This window comes from Wolffia australiana, chromosome 20 (genome assembly GCF_029677425.1).
Source record: "Wolffia australiana isolate 7733 chromosome 20, ASM2967742v1".
NCBI lineage: Eukaryota > Viridiplantae > Streptophyta > Magnoliopsida > Alismatales > Araceae > Wolffia > Wolffia australiana.
The window spans coordinates 399,174-425,000 of record NC_135854.1 but is presented as its reverse complement, the minus strand read 5'-3'; the positions used below and the strand labels follow the sequence as shown (position 1 = coordinate 425,000).

The 25,827-nt window shown below is 36.0% G+C and overlaps 1 protein-coding gene across 3 annotated transcripts; it reads right to left on the bottom strand.

Moving 5' to 3' along the window:
• Positions 1 to 4,636: 4,636 nt before the first annotated feature.
• Positions 4,637 to 10,103, bottom strand: RECA2 (recA DNA recombination family protein). 3 transcript variants are annotated; one of them, XM_078591318.1, is made up of 8 exons: positions 9,840 to 10,103; positions 9,527 to 9,581; positions 8,314 to 8,495; positions 8,046 to 8,133; positions 7,633 to 7,805; positions 5,796 to 5,942; positions 5,526 to 5,660; positions 4,637 to 5,152 (listed from the first exon to the last, which is right to left on the bottom strand). In XM_078591318.1, exons 1-8 carry the CDS (start codon positions 9,891 to 9,893, stop codon positions 4,784 to 4,786), a joined length of 1,203 nt encoding a protein of 400 aa, XP_078447444.1. In that variant the 5' UTR covers positions 9,894 to 10,103; the 3' UTR covers positions 4,637 to 4,783. The 3 variants fall into 3 exon arrangements, with proteins under 3 accessions (XP_078447444.1, XP_078447443.1, XP_078447445.1); XM_078591317.1 differs by having other exon boundaries at positions 8,314 to 8,531; positions 9,840 to 10,102; XM_078591319.1 differs by lacking the exons at positions 9,527 to 9,581; positions 9,840 to 10,103 and adding an exon at positions 8,574 to 8,866.
• Between the last annotated feature and the right edge of the window lie 15,724 nt (positions 10,104 to 25,827).

Sequence of the window (25,827 nt, the reverse complement as noted above, 5' to 3'; positions counted from 1 at the left end):
ACGTAGTTAGGCATCTGACCTAAAATGTATTGAGACTTGATCTTATGTTACATACTATTTATGATCTTAATGAATGGAATTTAAAATATACCAATATTCTTTATTTTGAATTATCCAATGTGCAATGGGGCAGGATCCCCATTGGATTGATTCATGAAGAAGATACTTATATAGGCTCCAAACATTATTATTATTATTGAAGCAGGTTATATGTTAACTAATGATGGAACAAGGAAAAAAAAATTGAAACAAAGTGTATTGCAAGATGAATTTATTCTTATGTTTACCTTTGGAAAATTTGTGTCATCCCACTGCAACATTTAGTCATTGTCTCACAAATGGATTCTTTCGTATTAAATTCCAATATTGGATGGAACTTCATAAAATCAGCTGCCAGAGGACTCTACCTCATCATTAACTTAAAGGGTTGATTAAGAAGGCAATGTTTAGAGCCTAAGATTGGGTTGTCTATATAATCCACCACTCTACCTCATCGTGATATTCATTCCACTAATATATAGAGGACATACCACCCATATTTTAGTGGCAGTGGAATTTGTGTAGTTTTGGTTTTGTAGACTTTTCAAGAACCAATGTAGAAAAAATAGCTTTTTCCAAGTATACTCAGTCACATCACTTTTTTCAACTTCCTTGCCATTGCTTGCTGAAATATCCATAATGCATGAAATTGAAAGGAGAGATACCCTTCCTCTTAGTTAAATATTACATGGTATGTAATGTGCAAGAACAATGCAGTTAGATTTGATGAACGTTACAAATATATTGGAAATAAAATTTAGCAATTAAAAAAATTACCTGAGAATCAATACGCTTTAAAACGTCATTAAATTAAGCATGTAAATTTGATAACTCAAAAAATATCCTGAAAAAATTACACAAGGACAAGTGATTTCTAATATCTCCATGCCAAAAATGAAATTTTCTCACATCATTTTCAATGGATATTATGTAGCAGTCAATTCAGTCACACTGCTATATTTATTTAAGTTCATTGAATAAAATATTTGCGTTCATTATTATTTTCTGTGATGTTTATAATGAAGTCCATGAATACGTGTAATGACGTAGCAAATTATGATGATATCATAATACAGTGATCACTAGTCTTTAAACATGTATTCTAAATATTCATATTCGATGGATAGTCGTGACGGACATCAAATTATCCAGATAGAATAGCACTAGCTGATCCTACTTATACGATAAGTATAACTGATCATGTAGCTATTAGTGTGGCGACACTAAGGACAGATAGTGGGTGCTCTTTGGAGAAAGAGTTCACTGAATTGATCTGTACGAATCCCTGAATGATATTATACCTACACGTTAATCAGGTTGATTCAATTCATGGTTTTATAAGTGATCCATTGTCCTGAGACGCCAAGGACATCTCGTGAGTGGATGACTACATTTTGACTATGACTTACGAGCCTCTAATAATTGGATTCAAATAAGTTATAGATCAGATGTAGTAAGAAGCTTACAGAGATGATTGAGTGGTCAAGACGGGATCATCTTCCCTCGGTATAACAGGAGATTAACTCAAGGTAGACGATGTAGAAAAATCCCTGGCTAGGGTAGTGAGGATATTGGAGAAGGCATTCTCCAATGATCCCCCTTACGCATCAGTACTAATTGAATGACAGGTTAGGGTTTAAACCTAAATCGTTCGATAGTCTTGCACGGCAGAATGGATTATACATATACGGTAATCGATGACGGTAAAGTTCCATGAGAGAGTTTGAGACTACTCGGTATCTTCTAGAGCACGAGGTGTAGCTTTGCACCCCATGAACTGGAAACTTAACCTATCGATTGGGTTAAATAGATCCTTATTTAATTAATCTATATGTTGATATAGTTAATTAATAAGGTTGGTCAATAAATGTTATTGGGCCATTAAAGTTATTAACTAGAACGATACATTGACCTAAAGGGTCACACGCACAAGGTCATAAGGGCATTGGTGGATATATTTTACTTTGTAGGTTTTTGAAAAAAACCTTAAGTAAAATATAAAGAGGGAAAGGGGTCTCATTTTAACCGCCCATGCAAGCCTGATTTGAGACCCCTCTCCTTTCTTCATTCTCTACATCAACCAAGGAGAGAGTCTCTAAGAAGAGTTGAAGGGGAAGAGGTGGAGATCCAAGCTCCGAATGATCACGTGGATACTTCTAGAGGCCCGACGCATGAACGGCTTCAGAACGATCTCAGAACGGCAAAGTCATGGGTGGAACGAGTTCCCCAAAAGGTACTTTCAATGTTTTGCTTTAAAGATCGATTGTGAATTGATCGACACGCTTCCGCATCCATGGAACGTGTATTCCATGGTCGAACTAAGGCACAAAACCCAATAATTTTTTTCTATAAAATATCTGAAATAATTCATCAATATATACCATTCACAAGGGCAATGGATTTAGGTTGATATAAAAGTTTATTCACAATGCAAGATATATTGAGCTTAAAATGCATGGATAATTTTGTGTGAAATTTTAAAATTTTGACACATTGAACCTGCTTTGGATAGTCAGCTGGAAATCACAAAGATTCAAATACTCAGCTCTTCAATCCCAATGTGATTTCTAACTCCACTAGATGATATCTAGGTGTATTCCAGATATTTCAAAAGTTTGACCTGATTTGACCAAGTTTATATGGCTATACATAAGACTAGCAACAAATCTTATCTTTGGAAATTCATCCGAATCATCATTATGATCACTCTAATTTAATTTACATGGCATTGGTTTCTCTTATAAGTATATTATCTTTTTTTACCTTTTTTATATGCAATATGTTAAAGTAAAATTATTATTTCATAAAACAATATTTAAGTGTAAAAACATGAAGACAAATTTGAAACAAAAATATTCGACAACATAATAAATGTTAAACTAAAGAATTTGGTTTTTTGGGGTCAGAATAAACATGGAATCAACCAAAATAATTTGATAATAAATTTTTTCCTTTAATGATCCGGCAAAAAACAATTCGTTTCTATTGAAGTATGTATAATGTGATTTAGTTACAAAAAAGTCATTTGATGTGGCTTGTAGTGCGTCGGAGTTTAATGTGATGTGGTGGTATTTTAAGATCTGCCGGACGATAAGAATCATGACCCAGATTCAGCTAATATGAAAATAAGTCAAGTCAAAATTATTTAAAAATCCAAACTGTTATGGAATTTTCATTAAACGGCGGTGAAAAATCAAGAACACAAGTTGAATTAAGTGCTACCTAGCAGAGAAAATATTTCAATGATGGTCTATTCATTGTGGTCATGTTTGCAGATGTCATAGATAAGATCTTGGTGAAACCAAGGGAAATCCATTTTTCATTAAGAAAATTTGAGAAAACCAAAGTGGCGTCAAATTAGTGTTCATTATCTGGCTGAAACAACACCTTTAATGACAATATGTTGATTTATTTAGAGGTTTATATAATTGGGCGAGGTAATACCTTGGCTATCATGAACCTTTGATTGCGATTTCACTTGTGAATTTCATTAAAACTATCTCAATATTAAGGTACAACCAAAGAATTCTAGTTTTTATTTCAAGGAGATGAATTTACCAAATCAGAGTCAAATGTAATTTTCATTTTCTGGCTGGAAGAACACCTTTGATGACGATATCTTGATTTATTATAATGCCATATAATTGAGAAGGGAATACTGTCTATCATGGAAAATATAATCCTAAATTCAAAAGGCCATTCGCATTTTTAAACGACAAAAACAAGAGATTAAACTAACAAAGATGATAGCCAAATTTAGTATGTAAAATATGTTGGGAAGAATCCATTTGATGGAAAATTGGTAATGCGTGGATTTATTATTAGACCATACCATTTGGGGAGGGAGTACTGTGGCTATCATGGAAACGATCTTGGTAAATTCAAAGTGCTATTTATACAGATATACTTAAAAATTCCACTCTAACTAATGAAATTTTTTAGAGGAAGTGAATTCACAAAAAATGGAGTCAACTTTAGTAATCATAATCGGGCAGACGAACTTTAATTACAATATGTTGATTTAGTATAAGTTCATTTCCATGGAAGTGTGTTCGCTCAAGAAGATTTGATCCATAATAAGATGATGATTCACAAAGATGAATTTACATTCAATCACATGAGAATAATATAGGGACCTATATAGGCTTGTGTTATCTTTTGAGAAACCAAAACTAGATTTATTTCTAGAACTGCAATTACTCCAATTGTAATACTGATGAAAAAACAATCTTAGAAAATGCGAAATGGGAACATGTATGCAGCATCGTAGACATTGAATCAACTTTTCTAGATGGACCAGATAAGGTATCAGTAAATTTGAGATTAGTTAGTCAATGATTAGTTAGTCAATCATTTTTTTCTCTAAAAATGATTAGTTAGTCAATCATGATATCTCAGAATTTTTTTCTATTTACCTAGCCAATTGGAAGGGTCTTCTGTTCAAACAAAGATTCAACACCTGCTGAAGGGAGACCGTGAATATCATGGACAAGACCGTGGTAAATTCGAAGGCTATTTAGAAAATTCCTCCTAGAATATTTACATCTTCTAGAAGAAGTTTTTTAGAAATTTGGGGGGTCAAATTTAGCTTGTATGATCTGGCTGAAGAATTCATTTGTGGAGATATGTTAATTTAATATAAGGTCATTTTGTTGGGGTAGGGAATATTGTGATTATCAAGGACAAGATGACCATCTGCCCACAAAAGAGAGGCCATGCCCTGGCTCTGCTGTTGATCTTCCCTCTATGCTTCTATTGCTGATATGCTCTCCTCTTCCTCGCCATCCTCTTCCTCGCCATCGCCATCACTGCTACCGCCAACTCTAGGTGGCGCCACCAGCTTTTGTCGGAGCTTGGCCAAGAGCTCCTCTCTGGCAGCGCCGTCATCCTCGGCGAAGAATCTCTTCAGACCATCCTTACCGCGAAAATTCCGGCCGTTAATCGCATAGAATCCACCTCCAGACTTGGAGATGAGCTTGTGGCGACAGCCCAAATCAATGATCTCGGAATCCCGGCAGATTCCACGCCCAAACTCCAGGTCAAACAGCGCAGACCTGAAAGGCGGCGCATGTTTGTTCTTCACGACCTTCACCGCCACTTGGCTCCCCACAGTCTGCCAAACAATTCATCCAGATAAAATATAAACCCCATCAGTATCACCCACAATGTCTAGAGAAGTGAACTAAGGAGTGGAAGAAAACTAGAGTCTCCAAAAACTTCAAGGACAGGAGAAGGAAGTCATGGATCAGTTTTATAGTCTTGCTCATACACAGTAGCTCTCCCTCTCAGTCAACCATTCATTATCATTAATGATATCTCTCTCTCTCTCTGCCCTTTAAAATATTCATATCTTTGAGTCCAGCGGAAAGATTTAACTTTTTGCATCTGGTGACGAAGTGTATTTGAACTAAGGTTGTGGATGCTTGAATCTGCAATTACGGGAGACTTGGAGAGGAGAAAGGAAGAGAGTGTTAATCAATGATTACCTCGTCTCCCTTCTTGACGAGGCCGATTCGTTTGATGTTTAGACGGACGGAAGCATAGAATTTCAATGCGTTGCCGCCAGAGGTGACCTCAGTGGGTCCTCCGAAGCCTCCAAACGTGCTCACCTTGGACCTCACCTGAGATCCACCCCACAAACAAATAAATTATTAGCTATTCTCATCTCTCCATCACTCCACTGCAAACTCTCTATCTCTCTCCCTACCTTACTATCTCTCTACTTACATCACTCTCTTTCTCTCTGTTACTCTCACCTGGTTGATGAAAATCAAGATGGTCTGGGATAAGGAGAGAGAATGGCAGAGCTTTCGGAGGGCCTGGCTCATCAACCTGGCCTGGAGAGCCACGTGGGCATCCCCCATCTCCCCATCAAGCTCGCTCTTTGGAACAAGAGCAGCAACCTGCATGTCATTTGACACAAGCCCAAGAATCATCAGCTTTGAATCAATTAAATACATATAAATGTTTGTCGAATATAACTATAAATCAGAAATTTCGTGATAACTCCCTAGTTCATCACACAGATGGTGGGGTGGCTAGACACAACCAACCTGAAAACCTACAAAAGATTCCTTTGGCAAGTCTGAATACTGTCATCTATACCTTCAAGTCAACCAGCTCAACAAGTACAAGTTCTTTAGGGATTCAAATCCAACCTGACCAAATATATTCACGAACTAATACAGTCATCAACCATTCTCAGAGGTATTTCCGTCAAGTATATGTAGTCCTCTCATAAGGTGGGCAGTCAGGAAGTTACTGAACTGGACAAGAACTCCTCCCAAGGCGTACAGGTGCCAATCTGGGCTAGTTGCCATTGTCATTTTCCGTTCTTTCTTTCCATTGGTCTCTTCCCTTCCAAGACCCTTCTCAATAGAGATCTACACCATAGTATCTAGGTTTAGTTGATGGAATGGAACACACAGCCTGTTCCATCCTGTCCAAATCCACCAGATGAGAGATGATATGATCCTTCATTTAGGTTTGTATTGGGGAATCAGGAAAAGATGGGTCAATGGGGGGGGCTTGACCCTTGACAAGCTGCCTGACGACACATTGACGATTGAAGGTACAGAGGTTGTCAAAAGCAAGGACAGAACCATTCAGACAAAGAGGGAATTGGATCGGAGGAGATCTGGTGAAGAACTGGTGTTGCAATCAGGGGAGGCTGGGGATGGATAGGTGGTCCAGGGGATGGGACCTAGAGGGAGAGGGTTTGAAAAGTGAGGCTATAGGCAACTTATCTTCAATCTCAACTTCCTTTCTAAAGGAAAGGCTACGGGAATTTAAAGAGAAACGAGTACACTAACTTAAACACTAAATGAACAAAATGCTACAAATGGCTTAAGCGCCAAAGATTCTCTTGTATCGTGAGACGGGAAGCAATATCTTGTCCAGGACGTTGGACAGAATGGGATATAGGGTCCTCGGGATGAGATATTAAGTCCCCGATGCCAGACAGGAGACAGCTAGTCCCATCCCATCATGTTCTTCATCCTACCCAGAAAGGTTACTAACCATAGAGAGGCTATGAGAGGGTCGGCCCCGCCAGGGATGCATTCCATCCAGCTCCAAGAGATGTAGGACTGATCGGAGATGTCTGTGGGACTTGGGAGGGCTGGGAAAGAATATGGGATGGGACATGGAACTCCCGACACCGGACCAAATGCAGCTCGTCTCATCCAATCCTTGCATCCCACTCCAAGAAATGTTGAACCCAAGGGTGAGATGGGGGACTGGACGGAATCCCCTCGCGTCCTCACAGATGATTTAGTTCAAATAACTTGATTTTTATAGACATACACATAATTCAAACGATTTGGAATTTAATAATCATTCACAATTCAAACAAGAAAGACATACGCACATAACACCAAATGAGATGGGGGACTGGACTGAATCCATACGCCTCCTGGTGGATAATTTAATTCAAATAACTTGATTCGAAAGACAAACACACAATTCAAGTGATTCGGAATTTTGATAATCATTCACAATTCATTCGATTCAATTACGTCAGCATCTAAATATGCAAACAAGAAAGACACACGCACATGACATCAAAGAAATCTCATATTATGTAAAACTTACGCTGTCAACAACAACAACATCAACTGAGCCGCTACGGATGAGGGTATCAACAAGGCTCAACGCCTGCTCACCGCTGTCCGGCTGCGAAAGGAGCAGATTATCTGTCTTCACCCCGATTGCTTCAGCCAGTGCAGGATCAAGTGCGTGCTCAGCATCTATAAACGCACAGTATCCTGAAATTTATAGACAGAGATCTATTTATGCTCCAAAATTATAGAGAGATCTTAAGTGTCAAAAATCTTTGCCTCTAACAGATCAACAAAAAAAGTACGACTTTCTTCAGACAATGATCAAAGCCTCCGGGTACAAGCTAGTACATGGTTATCAAGGAAGTGAGACAGAAAGAAAGAATGAGGACAATCAGATGAATGACGATCAAGGAAGAGAGGGAGAGACAGGATGATGACGATTACCTCCACTCTTTTGTGCCTCCGCAATGACATGAAGGGCAAGAGTAGTCTTTCCCGACGCCTCTGGGCCATAAATTTCCACAACGCGTCCCTATAAGAACAAATATTAATTTATGAGAAAGGAGGAGAACCATTCAGATCAAGCGGCCAACTGCTTTGAACTGTGTAAGTTAAACACATTTTTCAGTTTCTAGAACCAACTCACCCCTCTTTTATCGCATTTAAGAGAGAAATGCAATGTAATTGAAATATGAAGCGAAAAAAATTTGACCTTGGGAAGTCCACCAATGCCCAGGGCAATGTCCAGTCCAAATGACCCTGTGGAAATGACCGGAACATCCTTCTGCGTGTGAGAGCGACCGAGCCACATGATGGCTCCCTTCCCGAACGAGGAGGTGATCTGATCTAATGCCAGCTGAAGGGCCAGATCTTTCTTGGAGGAATTCTCCTCTCCTGAGTCACTCCCATCTACAGTCAATTTCTTTCTCCCTAACCCAAAAAAAAGGAAAATGAGACCACGATAGAAACAACCTTGGAGTTCTTTCCTACTGGGGAAGACAGAATTTCCAAGAGATCCTGACAGCTTGAGGAGAAAGAGGAATCTACATTGATCTCGAAGGAAGTCGGCTGAAGACCCAGTGAGATGATTGCAGTGAGGTAGGGAATGGCTGGATGGTGGGGGAAGAAGGGGAAGCCCAATAACGCATCCGGGAGAGCCATTTAGACGTTCAGTAAGCAGGAAATAATGCGGACATTCTTTGTAGTCAGACTGATCATGGTAAACATAAGGGTAAAAATACCGATAATGGTGCCCAGACTGCTCATTGTTGTACCCATTTCATGAATGTCTAAATAGTCCTCCTAGATGACTTAGTTTGCCTACCTTGATAACCCCTTAATAAACTGGATCAAAGGATCAGGATGTCGAGAGGGAAGGTTACCACCATTTAATGGCAAACATTCAAAACGACCAAGCGGCTTAAAACGAAAATTACACCTGGTAGGTCGTTGAGGCATAATATTAATGATGTATTCCAATGATAGTGAACCAAATGCTTCAAATAATTTAATAGTAATAGGTCGAAACGTCTTTTTTTAAAATGTTATGCATTTATCAATAAAAGGCCATGAAACCTAAACCCAATTCCAGCTGCAAAGGTCTGCCAACTATAATTTTCGCCCACCACATCTCAGTGGAATGACTTAGAGTGTTTTAGGGTTTAGCCAACCCAATTTTCTGACAGCTGACATTAATATTATTCTGTAGAAAGGAAATTTAATATAAAGCACAGAGAGATGAGATGAAGATGATTCCGCTTTCCAAATACGTGTGAACTATTATAAAAATAATTTTTTTCTTAGAAAAAAGTTAGAAAAACTATTCAAACATTTTAATAGCCAAGAACAAAGTGGCAATGATGAAATTCAGAACTCAAAGACCACAAAAACTCCCAAAATAATTTTTTTTCAGTTCATTGGGATACCTTTCGAGAAGCAGCGCCGGGAAAATCTGTACCCTGAAATTTCCTGGTTCAGAACCTGCCGTGAGTGAAAAAATCTTGCATCAAAAAGGGAAACATCAAGAAATGGAAGATAAATATTGAGAAAAACTTTCATGGGAGCGAATTTTCCACCGCCTTAGATGATCATAATACCAATAAAACACATAATTTTTGCAGCAAGACAAGAGAAGTAAGGATGCAACGAGAAGGCATAGTCAGCCCGGCGAAACAATCTCGACCCAGTACAGAATAACGAACGAGAAGAAGAGAAGAGAGCGAGTTCTTCGCTGCGAACCTGCGCAGCGAAGAGGGCCCGCCTCACTTGACAGCTCCGGAGGAGCTGCGTCATCACGCGCCCGTCAAGGCCTTCCTCCTCTAGAAATCGACGCCTAGGAGCTGTTCAGGACAGTAGAAACTGGTTGCACCTGCGCTGAAGATGAACATCAGAAGCTAAGAACGCGACAGTCGGCCTGCAGAGGAAGACGAAGCAAGCAAGAGGTTTAGGGCCTGGGCTTTAGGGCTCGATCGCTTTCTGGGTTTTCGCAGATTTGAAAGAAAAATATCATCTTTTTTGGAGAATTTATTGAAGCGAAGATACCAGGTGCCATGAACTTTTAGAGAGAAAATGAACTTTCTGCACATTTTCATTCATGGGATTCTTAATCATCTCATAAAGAATTATTCTTTGTTGATACTGTATTTATGGGATCATTAGGAAAGTACACATATCAGGTGCTATGAACTTTCTGGACATGTTCATCCATGTGATACTTTACCATCTCAGGGAGAAATCTTTTTTTGTGATTTTTCCATTATGGGTGCATAATGGAAGTATATATATCAGGGGCCATGAACTTTCTGGACATGTTCATCCATGGGATCCTTTACCATCTCAGGAAGAAATCTTCATTTGTGATTTTTCCATTATGGTTTCATTATGGAAGTATATATAGCAGGGGCCATGAACTTTCTGAACATGTTCATCCATGGGATATTTCACCATCTCAAAAAGAATTCTTCTTTGGTCATATTTCCATGATGGGTTCATCATGGAAGTACACATATCAGGTGCTATGAACGTTCTGGACATGTCCATCCATGGGATACTTTACCATCTCAGGAAGAAATCTTCTTTTGCGATATTTCCATGATGGGTTCATTATGGAAGTATATATATATCAGGTGCCATGAATTTTCTGAACATGTACATCCATGGATATTTTATCATCTCAAGTAGAAATATTCTTTGGTGATATTTTCATAATAGTTCATCATAAATAAATGGTTATTTCAATTATATCATAAAGATATATTATTGATTGAAGCAGGTTAACTTGGTTAGTTCTTGTCATGATGACACAATGTCTTCATCACAAATCAAAGCCTATTTTACTTCTATGGTGCGTAATCTACTGTTGAGTCAAGCTGATTATCTTGGTTACTTTTGATGATTATGCCACAATATTATTGTCTAAACTCCAGTATCATTCTACTGTTATGATAAATAGCCTAAAGGTCACATCAAGCAAACTACTTTGCCTATTTTAGGTTATTATGCCATAATACACTTGTCACAAGTCAAGGGTTACTTTACTTCTACGATACATAATTTTTTATCAAGGTAATCTGGTTACCATGCATAATTTGGATGATTGGAACATAGAATTTTACAAAAGTTTTTAATCGATGAAGTTGAGAAAATACCACAGTCTACGCTTGAGTGGATTATGACCAATATAGACAATACGAAATATCTGGATGTCATTGGCTTAAACCATGCTCAATTGGGTGCGCAACTACTTGAATGATCATCTACTTAAGCCCGTCATGAAGTTGTTGGCAGATTACTCTTGTGAAGTGACTTGTGGAGTAGAGATAAAGCCTTTGAGTTCCTCTCGCATGCATGATGGCAATCCACCATGATATGCCTCATTCACTAGTGTAAGATAGGATTTCTTTCATGAAAAAATATCATAGTTACAATACAACAGTGTATGAGACTCCACTTGAATATGTAGCTACTTGAATGGTGGGTGGAACAAGAATGACCTGATACAGGAAGTTAAATACATTAAAAGAAGAAAGCTTACCCTCTAGGATGCACACTCACATCTTTTATCTTTCAAGTTATTCTGTATCTAAAATTGTCTAAGATATCACTTTTGTTTCACCAGGGGAAGACATTCTCCACAAGGTAAGTACTATAAGTAGAGGTGGAGTTATGATCACCTCAATCATCTACAAAACAAAAATCTGTATAAGATTCAATCTTCAAATGTGTTGAGGTTTTTGTGTTTTAATGTACACTAAATTACATTAATATCATGAATTTATAATTAAGAAACTAATTTATAATTAGAGCTTAAAATATTTTAAGATTATGTTTTTTAAATGTGTTAAAACTATAAAATAAACTAGAATAATCATAAAGTACTTGGGAGAATGAAAAATGTTTTTTAAAATTTCTGAAAATAGTTTTAAAGTATTAAAATGTTATTTTAATACTTTAAAATATTTTAAAAAGTCATTTCATATTTAACATATGTTGAAATTATTTTCAGAAGCCTTAGAAATATTTTTAAATACTTTAAAAATATTATAAATATTTTTCTGAATTTTTTAAACAATTAAAAGTATTTTAAATAGTGAAAAATTGACTTCTAAATAAATTTCTGGCATTTTAGTTCATTTAAGAAGGGCCCAATAAGGCCTAAATGGGCGGAGCCCATTAGCCTTAGTGGCGGACCCGACGGATTTAACCAGTTAAATCCGAGGTCGGGTCCGCTACTAAAGATTGAATTAAATATATATATATATATATATGGGGAGAACGAGATTTGAACCCAAAACCTCCGCCTCAGTAAAGAACCGATTTACCACTGCGCCAAAAGTCATCTCTTAGTGTAGAAATAAATAATTTATATCTAATTTACTTTGGACTCGAAAAATCGAATTAGGAAATTCGATTTATTCCAAAGGTCGGGTCCGACGGTTGACTTTCCAAAATCATTTCTTATTTCTAAAAATCATATTTTTCCGACTTTTGAAATTCCTATATTAAACCTAACTACTTTAATTAGCATTAATTACTATAATTAATTTTTTAATTAAGGAAACTTTCTATAAAACTTTGAAAAATCATAAAAAATTAATTACAGCTCCTTTTGAGCTCGATTTTTTTTTGAAATTCTCAGAAAATTACAATCTACCCCTCTATCCCTATAAATACCCCTTCAGAGCAAGGGTTGAGGTAATCCCTTTTGAAAAACATCTCTCTTGTGCTACTCTTGAAGAAGAAAGTGCTGCTTCTTGTGAAGAAGAAAGTGCTGCTTCTTGTGAAGTTTCTCCCCTGCAATCAGTGTGGCTGTGCTTCTCCTTTGATAAGGGAAGTTTTTAATTTTCATCATTCATTTATTTACTGAATAGGGTGATAGTTTCCTCCACAATCATTGAGTTAGTGGTGATTCTTATGAGATTTTGTGAAGGATAGTGAAGGGATCGATATTATTTTTGAAAGTGATTAAGAGGAATTGATTTGTTGATCTTGAAAGTACTTATGAAACAGGTTTTCAGAATTTATCTTGATATTAAATTTGAATCTTAGTTTGTTTGATCATTCATACATCATTGAGAGCGGTGATTGACCTTTGATCAATCACGGGGAGCGGTATATCGTTTCTTCCGCTAATCTGAACAGGTGACGAAGATCAAGAAGGCAGGGAGGTGACGTTGGTGGCACCAAGGACGTGACGGTGACGAGGGAAGTGGACGTACGAGGAAGAGTTCGTGACGGTCTACCCGAAGGCGGTTCGGGGTTGAAGCTCGTGGACCAAAGAACGTGACGTGCCATCGGAAGACTCCTCTGCAGAAGCAACTCTGTAAGTTGGGTTAGGGTACCTTACAAGGGAGGATCCTTAGTAAGATTATCCTGAGTCCTAATTTGGACTCGAAGGGGGGCCTTGGATTGACTCGATCACTAAGCGGATCGAGGAACCAAGTAAATCTAAGTGTTCGAGAGAAACAAGGTGAGTGTCAAATCAAGGAATCTTAAAAGCTAACTAGGTAAACAAAAAAGAAGATAAGCTAATTCACCCCCCCTCTTAGCTTCCAACAAAATGCATATTTTTTCAATAAATAAGTCCTCACTCTAGTGCATGTTTTCCATATACCAAAAGCTTTGGGGCACCAAACCAATGCGTCTATTGTGGCTCAAGTAGACAATTTATGAGTAGTGTTTGATATAGATAGTATCACTCCCAGTGATAGTTAAATAAATCATTTTCCCAAAAAATTGGTTTAGAGTTAATCAAAGAAGTTCCTGGTGTCCACCCTTCAATACCAAGCTTCTATAAAAGATGCAATTCACAATTCAATTGAGTTAGTACCATCTGGCCATGCAGATACATAATTTAAATCCCCAATAAGTATCTCATTTTTAATAATTATAAATTAGATAGATGACACTACACATATGTGTTTGCATATCATATGATGGGGATATATGTGGCCGCCAAGCCAATCACACATTCCCTATCTCATTCCATCTTCATTAAAGTTCATTGAATAAAATATTTCATTGAATAAAATATCAACATTATTATTCTAGTGTGATGTTTACAATGAAGTCCATGAATACATGTAATGATTTAGTGAATTATGATGATATCATAATACAGTGATCTTTAATCTTTAAACATGTATTCTAAATGTTATTATTCAATGGATAGTTGAGAAGGCACTTAATTATCTTGATAGAATATCAGTAACTGATCTTACTTAGATGACAAGTATAGTTGATCATGTGGCTATTAATGTGCCACACTAAGGGCATGTAGTGGTTACTGTTTGGAGAAAGAGTTTGCTGAATTGATAAAAAGAATCCCTGAATGGTATTGTACCTAAACATCGATCAGGTTGATTTATGTCATGGTTGTATAAGTGATCTATTGACCTGAGATGCCATGGACATCTCATGGATGGACAGTTACATTTTGAGTTTCACTTACGATCCTCTAATCATGGGATTTAAATAAGTCATAGCTTAGATGTAGTAATAAGTTTATAGAGATGATTGAGTGGTCAAGATGGGATCATCCCGCCCTTGGTATAAGAGGAGATTGACTAAAGGAAGAAGATGCATCAAATCCCTGGCTTAGGTAGTGATGATATTGGAGAAAGAGTTCTCCAATAATCCCTGTTATACATCAGTAGTAATCGAATGACATATTAGGGTTTGACAATCAACCATACCCCAAGTAATTGAGAGTCTCACGCAGATGATGGATTATATATATATATATATATATATACAATAACCGATGATGGTAAAGGTTCCATGAGAGAGTTCAAAAATTACTCGATATCTTCTCGAGCACAAGGCATAGCTTGTCACCCCATAGGGTAGAAACTTACTATCTTGATTGGGTTAAATTGATCATTAGTAAATTAATCTATATGTTGATATATTTAATTAATAAGATTCGTCGATAGTTATTATTGGGCCACTAAAGTTATTAACTAGAATGATACATGGGCCTAGAGGGTCACACAGAGAAGATCATAGGGGCATTGGTGAATATATTTTACTTTATGGGATTTTGAAAAAAAACTTATGGAAAATATAAATAGATAAGGTGCACTCATTTAAAGCGCTCAAGCCAACTAGAATTGAGAGCCTCCTCCCTATCTCCACTCTCATCTCTTCTGTACTCAACCAAGGGAAGTGTCTTCAACGAGAGTTGGAGAAGAAGTGGATATCCAAGAGCAACGTGATCATGTGAATACTTCTAGAGGCCGAGCACATGAACAGCTTCAGAGAAATCTTAAAGTGAACAGGTCAAGGGTAGAATAAGTTCTCCATAAATTACATGTGATGCATGACTTTAAAGATGAATTATGAATTGATAAATGCTTTTGCATTCATGGAAACCATATTTTTTATGATTGAACCAAGGCATAGAACCCAACATTAGGTTGATTCACATCATCGTTGTGTAAGTGGTCCTTAGACCTTAGACACCAAGGATGTCTTGTGGAATGATAATCATGATATTCTAAACAATCTTAGTTCTGCATTAAGAAGTTCACAAAGACGATTGAGTGGTCAAGATGTGATCTCCCACCCTTGGTGTAAGAGGTGACAACTCAAGGAATACAATGTGATGAAGTCCTTGGCCACAATAATCAAATATTAGAGAAGAGTTCTATGATAATTTTCAAACCCATTGGGCACTGACTCAGATGACAGATTAGAGTTTGACAATTGACAATACCCTAAGTTTTGAAAGAGCATAAAGTGGATGAGGGGCTGCACATACACAGTAACTAATGACGAACAAGCTCCATAAGTGAGTCGATAAATACTCCTTTGTATCTTCTAGAACACGAGGTATAGCTTGGCCCCCAAGTGTTGGAGACTCAACCTATCGATTGGGCTAAATCAACCTGACATCAATTAATTTATATGATGATATAGTTAATTAATTTGAAAGGCCAATAAAGGTTATTGGGCAGCTAGAGTCATTAACTAGACTGATACATGGGCCTACAAGGTCACACTCAAATGGTCTTTTGGACTTCGAAAGATATACTTAAGTTTTGGGGTTTTTTTGAAAAATACCTACTTACTATAAAAGGGGAAGGCCTTGAAAGAAATTCACCAAGCCATAATTTTTCATGAGTCTTCCTCTTCTTCTCTCTTCTCCCCATAGCTCCTCTCTATTCCCGTTGCGATCAGGACAACGTAAGGACAGTAATTGCGGTTGAACGGAGCTTGCCAAGGTGAAGGAGGAAATTTAATATGCCGAGGATTGCATGTATTCTTCTAGAGGCTGCACACATGAGCAATTGGACTCACCTCACTACATGATCTAAGAAATTACAGATGTGATCAGTGTACTGGTACTTTGTTTCATGGTTTTGTTGATGTTGTTATGATTTGTTAAAGTCTTCTGCTACGGATTTTTTTGATTATTCATCTAAATCAAGGCCTATAGAACCCAACACAAGGATCTTCAAAAACCTTACTCTTTTGATCAACCCCTCTAGCAGGAAGCTAGTTCAAAGATAGTTTTTAAGTTAAACCCCCCATCTAGAGCCTAAATTTATCATTTTCAACCATATAGATAGATAGAGGAAAAAGAAGCAACCCTAAAAACTTTAGCTTGATCAGCCTCTTGGATCGTTAGATATCAAGCCTTGAAGTTGGAAAATTCACTACTATTGATTCAAGATAAATATTTCTCTTTCCTTGTCCTCGTCACGTTGCTTTTAGGTTTTTGTTCCTTCAGCTCAATATTAAATGCTATGATTGACCATGACTGTTCTACTTCATCCTCTATCAATGGGATGCATCACGCCACGAGTCCCTGTTGCCCATGTGACAAAAAAAATAAGAATAATGAACTAATAATAATAAGACACTTGTGATGTGATGGCATGTCAGTGTGTAACACATCAACACATTTTTCAACAAGTGCCACAACTCTTAATATATGTTTGCACCGCATATAAGTGTGCACACCTTGTCTACGTGTGACGCCACATATCTCATGTCAAGAGGGTCAGCATCACCATTGTTGACCAGTTTAATTTATAAATAACTAAAAAATAAACTTAATTAATTGTACCTCGTTAGTCCAAGCAAATAATTTACTGCAAATAAATCTGTCATTTTTCTCTTGGGCCACATCATAACCTGTAATTAAAAAAAGATTAAATCGTAAGCAATCATTGCCCATTAGGGCATCTCCTTAATGTAACTTTTGAAAATGATTGGTGAACTAATCATTATGGAACACCCTGACTCATTACTTACCAATGGTTCAGATCATGCCACGTGGGGCTATTGAGGATTAACCCGAATAATCAGTATAAATTCATATAAGATTAAATATAAGGCCAACAAATATAAACAAGTATATTTTATGACATAGACAAATCATATCTTTGTGAATATAAAGTAAAAAATACAGGAAATCATATTCGACTCAAACATTATTTTATTTCAGAATATAATATCGTCAAAAATGCCTTATAATACTTAAAAATTCACAAAATGCTAATTTTTTTCCTAAAAATATATCCATCATTTTAGGCTTGATAAAACACACATATATTACATTTAAAACAATAAAAATGAAAATTTTGATGCATTAACATATTAAAACAGTGTGTTATCAATGTTGTAAAGAGTGGTGAGAGTAATAGGAACTGTATATGTTGAGATGAGGTTGTAGATACAAGTTAATCTGATGTTAATTATAGAATAATATAAGTCAAGAAGATTTCCTTTATGTCCTTAGGTTTTTCTGGGTCTGCAGAGATTGGCAGCTGCAAGTAAGATTCTCAGCTTCTGAGTTGCTCGTCAATCACCCATGACACATGAAACTGGTTTGGATCCCTAAAACTCACCCTCTTTCAAAATGACTATAAAATATAGGAAATACATTTACGGGCGATTTCTATATGGCATGGTTGATAGTGTATATCTATCAATATGATGACATGGATGGAAAGAGAGGAGAAAGATGAAACTAACCTCAAAGTTTCAGTTTAATATTGGAGTAATCCTTGCGTTGATTGGATTAGATAATTTATGTTTCCTCGTGATCATCATTTTTGCTTCACCTTCATCTCTTGTGCAGGTATGTAACAATAAAATTCTTGAAGTATTCATATAAACTCATTGGTTCTTATTTTTCATGCCATCCATGGTTGATGGCTCCCATTACGCCACGTGCCCTTGCATTTAATAAGACGAAAATAAGGATAGAATAAAATGATGTGTTAAGGCATCAATATGCACCACATTTATGTGTTACTAAATTCTACCCAAAAATTTGGCCATGAGTCACTATTGTAGCCACAAAAAAATCCATGAAATGATTAAAGATGAAATGAGTGATGTGGTGATGTGGTTTCTGCCAACCACATCATCACAAATTTCTTTTTTCACTGATGATAAGTTGGATCATGTGTGTGCCTTTGTTGTGACTTTTAGAGTATTAATTTCAGTTTAAATCAACAGGTTTTATCCTGCTTAAACATATATTCCTTTATCGTTCTCCAAAATCACATCTTTTGCAACAATGAGCTTTTTTTCTTTTCATCCATGTCACCATACGAATTAAATAAGAAAATCACATATATAAATGATTGACCATTATGGCATCGCGTTTGCAATATCATAATCACATCATTTTACAATGATTATCCAATCAATCATGGGCAAAAATATTATTGGTCGCCATTCGATCAAATTGAATGTCGACATGTGTCAGGGCGGAAAAGTGAGGCGAACCAGTAAATGATTTCAAAAAAATAATATCTATATGACACCAAAAGCTTATAAAATAAAATACAGTCTTTCTTAGAAATTTATTTTCTTTAAGAGTATGATGTCATAAAAATCCATAAAATTAAAAATTTTCATAATAATAATAATTATTATAATATGAATATAAAAAAAATTAATCATTTTAGGCTTGTTATTACACAAATAAAATCAATTTAATGCAAAGAAATATCTAAATTTCATGATATTATCCTAGCAATTAACGTGTTATCACAAACTTTTTTACTTCGTTACATATATATATATATATGTGTGTGTGTGTGTGTGTGTTTCTCGATAACAAAACTGATTTCATGCATGCCTGAGATGTATTTATGAAAAAATATTCTCCCATGAAAAACTTGACGTGCAAAAGTTTTGATGATAATTAAGTACAAATTTATATTTGTATACTGTTTGTAGATGTTTACTATCATTATAATCATGTTGGAACAATTTAATTGTGTCCACTTACCGTATGTTCATGAAGTAATGTATTATTTATTAGACATTCATATATCACGTTTTCATTATCAAAAACTATTATACCTCCATGATATGGAATTAATTTAATTTTTGATTGTTAATTTTTATGAACAGTCTTAATAGATCATCCACAAAAATATACTTATTTTAGAAACTAAATAATTTTATTGCTATTCATTTCATTTTTAGCATGTTAGAAAAATCTCGACATTCCTCTCATCCATGTAAACTATAAATTATTTGATGCAAAATTTCATCCATTTAAAAGGATAACTTAATCAGGAAAGTACTCACTTATGAGGGGAGCTTAAGAGGAGCTGTCATAGTTAATCAGTTATGCACTAACTTATGATGAATTAATGGGAGCTGCCATAATTATTGATATTTCAAATAAGGGAAGACAATATGAAATTATATAAGAAGTAGGACAAAAAATTAACTAGGTTTACTAATCTCATTGCCAATAAATATTCATAAAAGACGAGGGTCTAGTTCAAGGTTCTAAGTGATTGTTGAAATATTAATTTTCATGGATACCATTATTTATGGATTGAACAATATTATCATTATTTGGTATTTTTTATTGATCAAGTGAAACAAACCCGATAAATTGTACCTATTTTTTAAACCAATTCATCAGATCCCATGATCAGTTTTTTGGATGATATAACATGTATTGTTCTCACTATTGAATTGTGAGTAAATGCTGCATAAATGCATTATTCTATGTTTGCCATTTATTGATATCCGCCAAAACCTATGGCTCTATTGAATCTATCTGATACATAATAGTACATTCTAACCATTGAATCATTTGCATTTATAATGGTTATATTTATAATATTGAATCGTCATGTAATGTCTCTAATTATATAACATTATTTTTTTTAATGAAAACAAATGAAAAAACGTTTGGTTCTATGTGATCATGTATTATGACAAGTACATGTATAGACAATCAAAATCAGTCAAGATATGATTTGAATTTTAATCTCAGTTATGGTTGTGCTGGCCTTCATTTTCCAACCACTTGTTCTCTTTAAATGTTGTGGTCCTACATGTTTCACTCATAGTAGTTCCATGAACTAAGGTGAAATGATAAATATATAAACGTAGGTTTAGTCATTTTTTTCTTCTATCATGTACGCTTTATCATGATACTATCTTATGGATATGCCTGCATTGGTTTCTTCTCCAAGAAAGACAATGCCAAGACAAATGAGTAAGAGAGTCATCAAGGATGAAAGATTTATTTCATAATGGATCAATGAAATGTGTATTTATTAAATATAGATCGACATTCTTGTTCTGATTGATTAAACATCATAATGCTCGAATATTGATGACTGATAATACATCAGAAGAGATCTCATTGAATTACTCTTCATATATCTAAATGCAAACATAATTGATATTAGAGGTTTATGCCAACATAGTATGAGATGAACGTCTAATGAAGTAATTCAGTAAACCAAAATTACTCTCTCAATAAGTCAAACAACAAAAAAACATAAATTTAATGAAACATTTACATTGAAGAAATAGTTATGAACCTTGGAATTGAACCCACAAATCTTATCTAATATAGAAGAATTTGTTTCTAGCTTAATATAAATATATAAATCAACTCATTATTTTAATAAGAATAAAACAAAATGAGTCATACTAGGAGCATCTCTTTCGTGGAACAGATAAAACAGAATATTCACAAATTTTACAGTTGTGGCATGCCTGCAATCAAGAAGCTCCAACAAAAGATGCGTAGGAATGATCTGAAATATTTGAAAGGTCCCATGGGAAAAAATACATATAAAACATTCAAATAAAAACATATTGGGACCTACTAAGGTATAATATTAATATTTTGTGAAAAAATTTAGGCATAATAATGATAAAATAACCCAAATACTTTAGGCTCTTGGGCTGAATTTGAAGAAAACAAATTGAAGTTGATCGAAAACCAATGATATATTATTGATTCGACAAAGTTGAGCTAAAAGTTGCATCATCTGCACCACCATTGTCATCTGGCATTACTTTTCACCATACTTTACTTTAATTGAATTTTCAATGTTCTAAATGATCTCGCACTTTTTCAGTTAGGCGGTTATGCTTAAGAAATTCTTGAAATGTTGGGGGGGGGGGGGGGGGGATTTGACTATAGACCTGTTGTGAGAAGTAGATATGGTTTTTATTCAAACGCGGAGAAACACATCTACCCCTCAAATGATATTAAAGACAATCCCAACCATTAAAAATAGTTACTATTAAATCTATTTTCATGTTTCTTAGAATGATGGTAAACATCCATCAATAGACTTCAGAGTTTCTTAGTACAGTGGATATTTACATTTTGCATCAACATGACTTATGATTTTTTCTTGGGGCCCTTATTGTGTATCATATATCATACAAATAGATTCATCTTTTAAGTTACTTATTATCAACGTCATAAGTTCAAAAGCTACAAAAATTAAATACGCTCATTAGATATGAAAAATAAAATTATGCGATCAGGGTCATCCTAATTTAACCAACACGCGCAAGGTTGATCAATATTGGGACTTACAATGACTGACATGAATGCACGTGAAGTCCTTTAAGTTGGAGCAGTTTTCCTAACAAGCTGAAAAAACTTTTTCGCTAAAATTTATCAATCTGTTTATGGAAGAATAAATAGCCTGTTCAGGTGATCTGAATTAAACTAGTGGACCTATGAAAACAAATATTTTACATGATAATTCTGTGTTCGTAATAAAATTATTGGCGGAATTCTCATTAGACGAGGCACACACATGTACTGGTAAATTTTATACACTCTAATAAGTAGGACCATTCCTGAGATTTGCAGACGCCTAGCCAAATATATTTACTTTAAATCACAAGAAAAACCGAATTGATTGAGGCCCACAAGGAACCCCAAACTGTAGTATTTTATCCCAGTATATTTTTGTTGAAGATGCCAATTACAGTATCTACATATACTGGAAAATATCAGTAAGTTGAATAAATAGAATCTGTATGGTCATTCCTTAAGGAAAATGACCTCGCAGCATAATTTTGATATTTTTCTCTATGTGGAAGAGAGGCTGAATAGTATTAAGTAATACAGTGCCTCATTCGGGGGACGAAAGCCTGTTTGGGAAGAAGGATGAAATATATAGGTATTGATAGATGGTATTCATAAAGATAAACTCGTTGGATACTTTAGTAGATGATTGACGGCACGATGGATAGATAGATGATAGGCAACAAGATAGATGGATGGTTCTTAGAAAGAACTCCGAGAAAGATGGAATGATATATGATTGACATAATTTATAAGAGAAAGATGACAGATAGATGATGGACAGCGACACAGATGGACGGGTAGAAAGAAAGAGAGACGACAGATGGATGGATAGATGCTAAAACAAAGGATAGATGGATGGGTATAAAGAAAGTAAGACGAGAAATGGATGGATAGATGCTAAACCGAAAGATAGATGATAAACGGAAAGAAAGATGCGTGAATTATATAGAGAGAGATGACAGATAGAGTCCAAAAACACGGATTTCGAACATCAGATTATAATAACATTTGAATTTACTATAGGTAGGTGGAATTATTTGTGGGTGACGAAGTAAGAAGACTATAAGCGACAACATCTTCAATTGCTTACGGTATGGCGACGCCGACTTCTCAATGATATCACGTTGGACTAGAATTCTCCTTCCTGCAAGCAGGGAGAAACTTTACTTATACCGCAACGGAAGTCGCAGGCCTCGGAGTCAGGTTCTAAAGTTAGAGAGATAGAGAGAGAGATATATATAGAGAGATGGAGGTAGAGATATATATACATAGAGAGAGGGAGATAGTGCTCTCACGTTGGACTGTAATTCTCCTCCCTTGCAAGTGAGAAGAAACTTTACCACATATTGTTCAACGGTGGTCGTAGGCCTTGGAAACTGGTTCTAATGTTTTAGAGAGAGAGATAGAGATAGATAGAGAGAGATAGTGATCTCACGTTGGACTGGAATTCTCCGCCCGGCTAGTAAGACGAAACTTTACTAGTCATGGCGCAACGGTAGTCATAGATCTCGGAAACTGGTTCTTAAGTTTTAGGGAGAGAGTTAGATAGATAGAGAGAGATAGATATATAGCGTGATAGAGAGAGAGAGAGAGAATTCTCTAGAAACATTTGATTGGAGGTTCTCCCTCGGCAAAGAAAGTCTAAAGTGTCGGCTTCATTAACTTATTACGATACATACACTGATAAATCGATAGATCGATAGATCGATATATAGTTGTATACACTGGGAGACAGATATTTCTTGCCTGGGTCATTGCCTTTGTCTCCTGTGATAGATAGAGAGAGAACGAGATAGAGAGAGAAACAGAGAGCGAGAGAGAGAATGGGAGAATGAGAGGGAGAGAGAGAGAGCGTGAGGCTGAGAGAGAATCTCGTCGAATGAACTCGATCCGACAAATTCCTCATCTTTCTCATTCAATGATCCGATAAATTCGTAGCAAATATCAATCAATTCAACCGGGAGGCCTGACAGATCGTCGAAAATCTCGCTAGTCTGCATCGTTCTCTCTCTCTAAACATCCTCACTCTCACCAAATTCCTCTCTCTCTAAACATCCTCACTCTCACAAAATTCCTCTCTCTCCAACTCCCCAGAACGTACAGACATTCCTGATTTGAATTCTGAAGGCTGATGAGAATACCATTGTCCTCTTCTGTAATCCTCAACTATCTCTTTTCTTCCTTCGTCCCTCCCTCTCTCTCTCTCTCTCCATATATATATATATATTTTACTTTCTCTCTATTTTCTCTTTTTAAAAAATCTGTCTCTTAGGGTCCTACTTTCGGCGGAGATAGGAAAGGAAGCACAGCTCTATTTTGGGTGATCTGAATTAAACTAGTGAACTTTCGCAAACAACTACTTATTGAGTTTGTGAACGATACTTTGATGTTCATATATTTGCGTTGTAATTAAATTATGTATAAGAAATTTTAGTCTATGATGTGCAAAGATGTACTGGTAATTCTGTACAATATAATGAGGGCCATTCCTATGACTTGTAAGTTATAAAACCCTCACCTAAAATATTTTGTTTCAATCAGAAAAGAAAACGAATTGCTTAAGCCCCAACCTTAATCCCAAACTACGGTATTTTACGTCTCTTTGTCTTTTTGTTCAACAAGTCAAATATATAATCTCATTAAGTCGAACAAACAAAATCCATGAGGTCATTCCTCAAGGAAACGAACATGTCAGTTTCATTTTTATCTTTTTCTCTAGGTAGAAAAGAGACTGAAAAGAATTAAGTAATCTGGAGACGATTCAATTATAAAAAGAAGTGGAAAAGAAGATAAACATCTCTTAAGCCCTCTCCTATCCTAGAGAGAGAGTATGCCGGAGAGAGAGAGAGAGCTGGAAGGCAAGAGAAAGAGAGAGTGACTGGTAGAGAGATAGTGATGAGTTGAGAGAAAGATAGAGATAAGGAGTGACGGATAGAGAGAATGACAGCTCTACGCAAGTGACAACACTTAAAATAAATCATCGACTGTCGCCCAGAGATGGGAAATGTGAGCCGCATGACAGTTTTTCTCCGATCTATACCTATTAATCCATGCCCATCAATCTCGCTATCAATCTCCATCTCTCTCTCTCTCTATATATATATATATAATATATATATATATAATACATTTCCGTTTTCGTAAACAGCTTAAGAGAAACTTAGTCTGAAAGGGCATGACGTAAAGGGTGTTTCTTAAAAAATAAGCTATCTTTCAGATGGAACGAATCCTGAGATTTTCTTTTTTGTCTGAACCATGGAAGGTGGGTGGAAGTCTCGGTTGAATTTGCAGCAGCACACTCGGCGTAGCTTTCCGACAAGACCTCTTTCCCCATGAGAACGGCCGAATCCACATCATGGCAAGTTCAATTGGCCCACCCCATTAGGTCAGCACCAGATAGAGAGATAGAAGAATGAATGCACGTACAGATCAATAAATAGATAGACAGATAGATAGATAGATAGATAGATAGATAGATAGATAGATAGATAGATAGATAGATAGATAGATACGTCGATAGATATATAGATAAGTGGATAAATAGATGGATGGATGAATAGGTAGATACATAGATGGATAGATTAGGCAGATGGGTGCATTGGCTAGTAGATAGGTATATAGATAAGTCGGTATAGATAGACAGATGGATAGATAAACATACAGATGGATGATTGGATAGATAAATAGCTAGGTAAATAAATGGATTTACAGAAAGATTGGTGCTTGATATAGAGATAAATGGATGGTTATTTGGAAAGAAATACAGACGATACATGGATGGGCAATTGGATAGCGAGACAACAGATAGATAGATATATAAGTATTTGGAAAGAAAGATGAAGTGTAGATGATCTACATAAAGATAGACTGTATGGGTGCTTAGATGATAGA